We start from the raw sequence: 10020 nt of genomic DNA, 5'->3' as shown, positions 1-10020 counted from the left end.
GCTGCCCGCTGGCTATAACTGTCATCAATCTATAATCATTGCATCGCAGTTCAGCCAGCACATGGGGCGGCTATAGAGCTCCAATGGACAAGGCCATGGGCCAAAATATATTACGTTCCTCATGGGCATGGCCTCTGTCAAATGCAATAAAAAATTGTTCAATTCAAATCTTTTCTGGATCTCCTTTCTGAAATTAAAGTTGCAGTGTCTACAATTATGTTCAATCTTTGTGTCTGTTTACTCCATTCTTTCACAGTTTAAACCTTTTTTTGACATGCAGTTTTAGCTGTAGAGATACAATTGGAACTGCCTGAAGCAATGCAACAGATTGGAAAAGACTATGATCAAGAAGACTGGTACATGTTCATCAACATGATGTGGAAATGATGTGGAAATTATGAGTGTCTTCTCTGATGGTATTTCAACATCCATGACAATAAATCATACATGCCAGGCATACCTAGTTCCTTCAAAATGGACTCTATTTCGTCTCCAATTTCTCAAAGTGAATTGAAGCTGCTCTTTGATTGCTCAAAGTGCATTGAAGCTGTTCTCTGCTCAAAGTGCATTGAAGCTGCTCTCCAATTGCTCAATTCCCTAGTTGTTGCACGAAGAAATCACAAACATATAGGATTTAATCCTATTTATTTTGCGTCAGCTGTGGTGTGGCCTGGGGTGTGAAAGATGCTTATCAGTACAGGTTTTCTTAATTTAGTCAAATGTGTAGTATGACACACCACGCCACAATGAAATAAATAAAAGTAGTTTTGATTGAATCATTCACACCAAAGCGACACGAAAAAAATAGGATTGGTGTAAATTTTTGTGATTTTGTCACACGGTAGCTAGAGAATTGAGCTTTATGACAAAGATCATCGCAAATATAAAGATATAGATATGAAAGATAATTTATGGGACTCCATTTCGAAGGAGCTGGATAAGCCTGGTATGAATCATATGTTCATATACGAGTCAGAGAGAAGACACACATAATTTCCACAGCATGTATCAGTCTTGATCATAGTCTTGTCATTAGCAATTTGTAATAGTTTTATATTTGTTTTAGAGTAAAATTGAGCCCATATAAAAATATGTATTTCTGTAAATATGATAAATATATTTATACATAGGCTTGCAATCTGTCGCATCGCATCGGTGTCGCATTGACCTTACAATTAGCAAAACTGCCCAAGAGTGCGCATAGCATTTGATACACATGGAAAAATAATTAACTCAAGTTAATTTAGTCAAGTTAATTTATATGCAAATATGCAAATGTACCCTGAGGACTCCCATAGTAAATACTTCATTTTTGGCCATAACTTTCCATCTTGTAGGCGCTTGTGCTTTAACGGGTATTTGTTAAAACCGTGTGGACTGTACTGCCTTGCACGCTCCATGCACACTGTAGTTATCGCTTCAGCCGATATCAGACGAAAGAGAGCTGAGATGCTTCTCTTGCGAAACACACCCTTTTATTCGCGGTCTGTAGTGAGCACAAGCAGGTGTGTTGAAGGGGTGAGATACCTTGCGATAAGGCTGTTCAAACACAGACTTTATTGTCACTGCCAGTATTCCTCCCAGGTGTGTTGCAATGCTAGGATTTTCATTTTGTAGCATTTCTTAGAATCTTTTTTTCTTCTTTTTTTAAAAAACATTTTTATGGTTAAAGTGCTTTGTAACTTCAAAATCTGTAGAAATGAGTCAAAAGAAAGGGAACTGAGCCAACAGTGGTATAGTCACTGAGCTCACGAACCAAAAATGTTACTTAAGCCTACAGCACCACCCCCTGGTTTGAATAAGAATAGCAACCCTCCCCTCCTATATATATATGTGTATTTATATATATATATATATATATATATATATATATATATATATATATATATATATATATATATATATATATATATATATATGGATGGTATTTTATTTAAAGTCTGGTCTCTCAAAAACACACATTGAATCACTATACTGCTGCTATTCAAACCAGGTACTGTATACACATAACAGAGTAAATCACAAAAGACACACCTTAGGGACGTAACCTTATAGGTATTTTTGCACATTTGTTGCTGTCAGATTATGCCTCCATTCTGATTCATGCTGTAGATCACGTATGTCCAACCTTATTGGCTGAACGAGTCACGCCAACAAGCAGCAAGCTCTTAAAGCATCAGGCAATCACAAACACAAGCTGAATTTGTAAACATGTCACACTGTAGCCTCAATTCAGTTGAGCTGAGTTTAAAGTTCAAATGAGATTCACAGGTTTTCAATGTGTGCTGAATACCGTGCGTGCTCATACTTGCTGGTAAAGAGTTATACACGCAGAGGCTGTGCATTTCAAGATGTACTTTTGTCATTTCGATAACCCTCAACGTGAAACCCAAAGTGGCAACATGAGGCAGCAGGGTGTATCAGCTAAGCTTTGGTTAATGGTCTTATCTGAAGTGAAAATCTCAGTTGTTCAAGTGAATAGCTTTGTGAGTACAGCCCATTTCACAGTTATTTTCAAGTTTTGCTATTAAAGAGAAATCTTTGTGCTTTACAACCTGACCAAACATATCCACCTCTTCTCTTTGGTCTACGGCAGAGGGGAGCAAAGTTGGTGCTGCCACTCCTGGTCTTTGTTCCAACCCTGTTTAAATAGTTTCATTGAACCAATTCAAAACACCATCCAGACCCTGAAGCACTTCATCATAGCATGTTAGCTGTTAAACCTGGAGTGGAATAGCCCTCCAGGACCGGGATTGGACAGCGCAGAGTGCTGGGTATACAGGAAAGTGGCACTGATCCTTTGTGTAACATGTATTGTGCTTAAGGAAAGGGGCAGCACGCTCCTCATTTTTATCATAAAAAAGTACATGATCCTACAATACATTAATAAAGCACTGCAGTGTCCCTTGTATGAAAAGAGAAAAAAGAATCACCTGAATACTCATTTGAGTTTTGATGCATTTTTAAATTGGCTGTTTCAGACTCATGCCATACATACTTCAAAAACACAAGTCGTGTATACAAACATAGTGGCTAGTGCCTTTATCAGATTCTTATCAAGTCAGGAATAATGCAGTAAACACCAATGAATAAAACCCATTTAAAATGTGCAGACACACAAACCAAACCGTCTGCCAGGCTTGTAGCACAGGAGACTCCCTGCTTACTGGCCACCGATGGTTCTGAAGTGCTGCCAAGCTGGAACAGGACTCCCGAGCCTCGCAGGATATCCAGCAGACAGTTCATTTGTTTCAGAGAAACGGAGGGAGCGAGACCTAGCTGCTGGGGCCTGAGCAAAGGTGGCTAACCAGAGCGGCGTGGCAGCACGTGGGAAACAGATGGTGTGTGCGGACAGGCAAGGCTGGAAAGCAGGGCGACAAAATATTATCACAATAACATGAAGCCTCTCCTGCCAGGACTCTTGTGTTGTGCGTGGGTGGGTGGTAACGGCTTATAAAGAATGTGGCAATTCTCTCCTGGCCCGGCTAGGAAAGCTATACTTCAGCAGAGGACTTCGGGAATACAAGGAGCCTTGTACTTAGGACACCAGTGTTGTCTGCCCTGTTATCATAGAATGTGTGTTATTCAGCCCTCGATCTCTGGTATTGACAGTAACAGTACAGTACTGTATGTTAGGTATTTGAAAGTAAATAGGTTGTATAATATCATTTTTAGGAGGCTTCTTCATTGGGAAAGTCATTTAAACAATTTCACAGTGATTCGATTATCTGGACAATTTGCTTATTCGAACGTCCCCCGGTCTCTATTATATTGGATAATAGAGGATTTACTGGACTTATAAAGTTGAATTTCCATTGAAAATCCTCTTTACACATCAGCAGGGGGGCACTGGAATTTACAACTTGATGTTTTCTCTCCACAACCTGCAGTAAACTAGGGCGTGCTTTCAAAATCCTCAAGGGAAGCAACTTCTTAACAGTGATTTTTAGCTTCTGGTTTTGATGCATGAGATCCTTAATCTCGGGTTACTAGGACAAAAGTAGATCGCAGGAGGCCAAGTTTAAAAAGGGGGGTTACGAGCTTTGCCTACACAGATACAGAAATCTCACAATCGACAAATCCTCCAAGGATTCAACCAAACACAGAGGAAATGGAAGGTCAAATTTTATCACACAGGTTTTGAAATTAGCAGGGGAGTATTTTCCAATATTAATCTGAATTTGTGATTTTTAGCTCAATTCCGAGTCTTGGGAATACGGCCCTCCAGTATATGTTTCAGAAGTACTCTCTTTTAAGTATATTATTGAATTGATCAGGAGCTAAGAATGACATCACTCAAGCCCCGGCCTAATCCGTTTTGATCTCTTATCACAGCAGTAACAAGTCTGCACGGCACTCACTGACTGCTTTCAACACAGCTTCAGGAGAAGGACAACTTATGAATTCAGCTTGCTGCATGATCCGTTAGAAAAGGTTCATATTTCTGTTGTTCTTGCTAGTTCTTACCCCATTCTTACTTCTCTTGCTTCTGCATCCACAACTGGACTAGTAGGGATTCTACAGTTTCAGACAGCCACACATCTCTCTCACAGAAACGCTGCACCCCGGGGCTCAAGAGAGTGATACTGAACACAGTGCAGCCGGCTCTTTAGAAGGCAGTGAAGCCTGTAATTGCCATGCCCGTTTTTTTGTTTTTTTTCATTAGCGCTTTCTTCTAACACTGTGATTGTAGGAATTCAATCTATTATGGAACTCAATCATAGACCGAACCCTCAAAGAAGGTCATTTTAATCAACCTTGCCTTGTTAAAAATATGCCTTGTAATTACACTACTGCACAACTGAGTCAAAACGAACCTTTTGTGCATTTCAGGGTAGCTTACGGCACGCTCGTTGAATAAAAAATACAAAAAGAACGCTGCTTTAAAAAGTGCAAAAAGACTTTAAGTTCATTAGTAGAAAACGATTGTGCGCACTTTAAACTCGCATTTACTTCAATAACAAAATTATCTTTTAATGGAGTTCAATTTGACAGTAACTTACTTCAATTTAGCTGCAACCACCTGATCATTTAATTTGACATTCAATTCTCAGAAAAAGCCAACAAAATTTGTATTTTAAAATTGCAGCATCTTGTGGCTTTTCAATGTCAGCCTTCCGTTACATACTCTGAATGGCATGTTAAGACTAAGTAACATAGCAGTTAAGGAGGCTGTATGGTCCAGTGGTCAAAGAAAAGGGCTCGTAACCGGGAGGTCCCTGGTTCAAATCCCGGGCTCACTCGCCGTGTGACCCTGAGCAAGTCATTTAACCTCTATGTGTCTTTTGGGTGAGACGTTGTTCACACATCCTAGTCTCTGTAAGTCGCCTTGAGTAAAAGCGTATGCTAAATAAACAAATAATAATAAATCAGATGATACTATTCTGTTTTTCTGTGCATCAGACTTTAAAACCTCAAACAATATGCATCTATTGTGACAGCTGGGCCATCAGTTCTTCTTTATTGCTGTACAAACCTTTATACAAGAAAGCAAGCTGGATTGCGTCACAAGGGCGCCATCTAGTGGAAGATTTAAACAGTGGAATAGAACACACAGGCTGATTAATTCTGCAAAATACAACCAGTGCGGTTCTAAACTGTTCAGCAGTTTATAATACAACAAATCAGTCACGAATAAGCACAAACACACAATCCTTTTATTTTGTAAGCCTATATTTTTTTTTATTATCTTGGCTCTTTTTTCTCTTTAAATTGTTTCAGAATAGGACATCAGAATACAGATTTCCAACAGTGCAAACACACACAATAAAAAAACATTTTACACATTCAGGTGTACAGGTTACTTTGTGCTTCATTGACTCTCACCAGCTTTTTCAATATGTCTACACTCTCGGATGAATCCAGCTGGAAAAAAAATACAATACCTTCATAACCATTTGCATGAATACATTCGAGAAATGTTTTTCTGAAGGAATGTAAGAAACGCAGACAGCACAGCAACCACAGCTGGAACCGACCCTCTGCTCTTACCTTCATTACACGACTGAGGCTCCTGCAAGACACCGTGGGCTTGTAAGCCTCCATAGTGACTGAATCAGGTTTAACCACATCACTGTAACACTGGTACAAGACAGCCGGGATCCCAAAGACTTGACAGTGACTGAGAACTGAGGACAACAACCAGAGTTAGCAAAGGCAACAACCTAACAAAAAGAACAAGTTCAAGATATGGCCACTAGGGCCCCCTAGTGGCCCGCCTAGTAAATGTCAGCATGGTTTGAATCCTGCTTGCCCAGAATAGCCAATCTTAGCAGGTTGAGGAGGAAAATCTCTTCCAAGACCCCTACCAGTCAGCCACTTGCGATATATAGATATAGATATATTTAATGAAGAAGGAAAGTAATTGATCAACTGAAAACACTACTTTAACAGTCTGCTACAATGTTTGGGCTTCAGCCTTCTTCAGACAGCATGGTAGAAATAGCCAGGAAGACTGATTTATCTTATTAAAATAGACTTTTCAGTTTATCAATTACTTTTGTTCTTCATTAAGTATATATATATATATATATATATATATATATATATATATATATATATATATATATATATATATATATATATATATATATATATATATATATATATATACACACACACACATACACACACACAGACACACGCACACAGGCTGGCTTTTTATAAAAATCTTACATTTTTCTTCCTGTCGTCTTTGTTATAATTATAATTATTATTATGATGATCTGGGGTTCTGAAAGGAGACACAAGCTGTTACCTGCTGCAGGGAGCCCAGTGATAACATTGGGCTGCTCCAGAAGGGGGCAGTGTGGCGCCTCTTTGTAGTGGCGTGTCTTCAGCGCTCTCAGGAAGGGCACAGGAATGGTGGAGACTGAATCAGGTGTCTTGTACTCAGCTACAGAGCAATCTGACAACACTGTGACAGTCAAGCCTGTTTTCTGAATGCTGCCTAAAACCTACAAGAGAGGTGCAACATTACTGCGTCTACCGTTATAGAGTGACTGTAAAAAACTGGGAACGGAATTCTGATGAGCAGAATGGATTTACCTTCTCTGCCCATTGAAAAAGCTGGTCTTCTGCTACATGACAAGTGCACTGGCAAATCAGAACCTTCAAAGACAAAAACAAAGGGCGGTTTTATACCCAGCATTTTAAACCACTGTATATCAGGTCACATCTCAATAGGTAGGCCTAAGAGACCATACTATGTGACACATGACAGTGTTTTCACTGTAACACTGCATTAAATTCAAAAGCCCACATTTGCAATACTGCTATTGATATTCAAAACAATGTTTAAAACATATTGCGTTTTCTTAAATCTAAAGTTTTCAAATGGTACAAGTAACTTGCCATGTATCAAGAAGGCTTTTTAGACTAAAAACACCACTTCCTCGTCTGAATCTGTTGCTAAAAAGACATGACTTAATATTACAGCTACCCACGTCTGGCTTGTCGGTCGGTCTGTGGAAGACGCAGGATGGACCCGCAGGAAGCTGCTGATTGGCAGTGGTTTTGCATCTCTCGTTCCAGAGGGTGACGGACCCCACTGTCTCCCAGCTCCCCGAGCTCAGAACAAAGGCAGACAGGAATCCTGACAACACACGCATCACAAAGGGGGTTAACACACACCTTCATCTGACAAAGATCCCAAGATACCACACTGACATAGGCCTACTCTGAGCAGCAAGACAAGCCAGGGGGCTCCAGTAATCCCTTTTTTGATTCGGTAAGTCTGTAACACTACAGGTTATTTATAATATACCAAACTATTCCAATAGTAGAAGTAAACATGAAAACAAAAATGAAATCATATTAAATTACAAAGCAGTCCTGTAACCAGGATTATTGTATGGGATTCCAATGTAAGGAAATAAAAATGTATTTGCACAATCAACCACTTCATGCATAAGTACAGTAGAAAACGCTCAATAGTAAAACCTGTATGAATGCTGAAAGAAAGTGGTCCAACTGTTTGATGAGCCACTTGTTCATGAGATACAGTACAGAGGCACTGCTGTGTGCTATTCTATAGCTGCTGTCTCTGTTACCTGCAGCATTGGGTCCTGCAGCTAGGATAAGGTCAGAACACTGGAAGGCTTCGGCACTGGAGATCGACTCTGTGATCTCTGGATTCCAATGAACATGAACTTCTCTGTTTAAAAAAAATAAAATAAAATAAAAGTGGGCAACCAACGAGTCGATCAGACAAATCCTCTGTTGAGGCCAAACCCGAGGCTTGAATACATGGATTTCTTACCTTGCATTAGCAGAACAGCTTTCTCTTGCAAGTCACTTTGCTGTGCATTCCTGAGCTGTAGACTATGCTTCTCGAAAGTGTGTCAGAGTGAACGGGAATTGTTATGGTTCTAATAACTGTTTTTAAAAGGGTTACTATGAACCCTTTAAAGCTATTCTGTATATTTATGTGAAGCACCTATGCATTTAAAAAAAGTTAAAAAAAAAAAAATAGACATATCAATAAATTTACTAGCAAATAGATGTAGTGATATCGTTAACTGTAGTGATTTGAAAAAAAAAATACTGTATAATTAAACATACCCTTTAATTTTGAAAGTACATTTTAGAAAGATTATTTAACTTGTCGCCCCTGTAAATTTCATTGTGTACTAGTACTGGACTTTCCCCACAAATAAACATGTCTGACGCTTAGCATTAAATAATGGCGTCTTTATTTCGGGCACTGCAGAGTTATATCCAGTCATGACACAGGCGCAACAGCAGCTGTGTTACGTGTATACAAGGATATTCAAGGTTTAAAACAGCATCCAAATAATTGCGTGCAGTACGTAAGAACGTTTGTGAATGGCTCTGCGCTTCCATTCTAAGCGTGCTCCAGTCTCATGTGGTCTGTGTTGTACAAACTCAATACAGCTAGAAGATAAAACCGTAAAAGCACTGCACAAAATAAACATGAAATGTAAAACAAGTTTAACCGAAAGCTTATCTCAGATATTAGTCTCCGATTTTATCACATCTATGCTTTGATTTGATCGAAATGATTCAGCAAAATGTAATAATTATTTCATGATTGTCAAGAGGGGAAGCAATGGATTTCATAGGAAACATAACTGCTACTAGTTATACGTTTATGTGTGTGTGTGTGTGTGTATTTATTTTAATAACTATTCTTATGTTTGTGTTACCTTTTCTTTTGGATTTCGTTCCTGATTTCCCGATCTTCTTCGTTTTCCTCCTCTTCCGAATCGTCTTCACCTTCCTCCACAGCTCGGGAGTAAGCGGGCACGACCTCTCCGAAAAATGTAGCCATGGGGCAATCCAATATGATCTAGATAAGTATTCTATTATTAAAATAGACAACAGGCAGCAGTCCCCGTGCTTGTGTACCTCTGGAAGGCCTTCTGTGTTTCGGTTTCTGTCTCGATAAGAACACCAGAGGGCGCTCTCTGAATAAAACAGGAGTGGGGTTTTTATAAGAAGTCTGTTTGTATTAAGATCGCGTTATGCTTTTACTTTACGTTGAGTGCTTAATGTTATTGAGAATTTTAAAATCAACTAAAAATGGAACGGACGATTATATATGCACAGTGATGAAAATATTAATAATAATATTCAGACGCCCCTGTTGGTTTGAAGTGCTTGGGGGTAGTCCTGCATCGGCTCGGGTTCCAGCGGGTAAGCAGGAGGCGATTAGGGAGAAGTCAGCTGACTAAGCAGGGTTCTCGGTTTGTATTGCTGCTTGTTTGAGAAGTAGCAAGATCCTTTTATCACGTCTGCTTGGCGTTATTAAAAATGCCTGTGGACGATGCGAAACAAAAGGGCTTGTATCAGGTGGTGGGTAAGTTCGAGAGGTAAATCAGAAGTGTGGAATTCATTTGGAATCACAGCGAATGAAAATAATGAACACGTGACTGGATTCATTCCTTGTAATTATGTTTTTGTGAACGACAGTCAACAAACTGGTACATCATCTCTGCGAAAGCACAGGTGTAACTCCCTTTCAACGGGTGCCACGGTACGAAGAGACAGGTATTTTAT

The 10020-nt window shown here is 39.4% G+C and overlaps 1 protein-coding gene across 1 annotated transcript; it reads right to left on the bottom strand.

Annotated features, from left to right (window-relative positions):
• Positions 1-5247: 5247 nt before the first annotated feature.
• Positions 5248-9736, bottom strand: LOC117405572 (proteasome assembly chaperone 1-like). Its single transcript, XM_034923124.2, has 7 exons — positions 9168-9736; positions 8052-8155; positions 7446-7594; positions 7048-7110; positions 6758-6956; positions 5992-6128; positions 5248-5865 (listed from the first exon to the last, which is right to left on the bottom strand). Exons 1-7 carry the CDS (start codon positions 9290-9292, stop codon positions 5788-5790), a joined length of 855 nt encoding a protein of 284 aa, XP_034779015.2. The 5' UTR covers positions 9293-9736; the 3' UTR covers positions 5248-5787.
• Between the last annotated feature and the right edge of the window lie 284 nt (positions 9737-10020).

This window comes from Acipenser ruthenus, chromosome 8 (assembly GCF_902713425.1).
Source record: "Acipenser ruthenus chromosome 8, fAciRut3.2 maternal haplotype, whole genome shotgun sequence".
Lineage (NCBI taxonomy): Eukaryota > Metazoa > Chordata > Actinopteri > Acipenseriformes > Acipenseridae > Acipenser > Acipenser ruthenus.
Note: the sequence above shows the minus strand (reverse complement) of the source record. Positions and strands in the feature narration are given on the sequence as shown.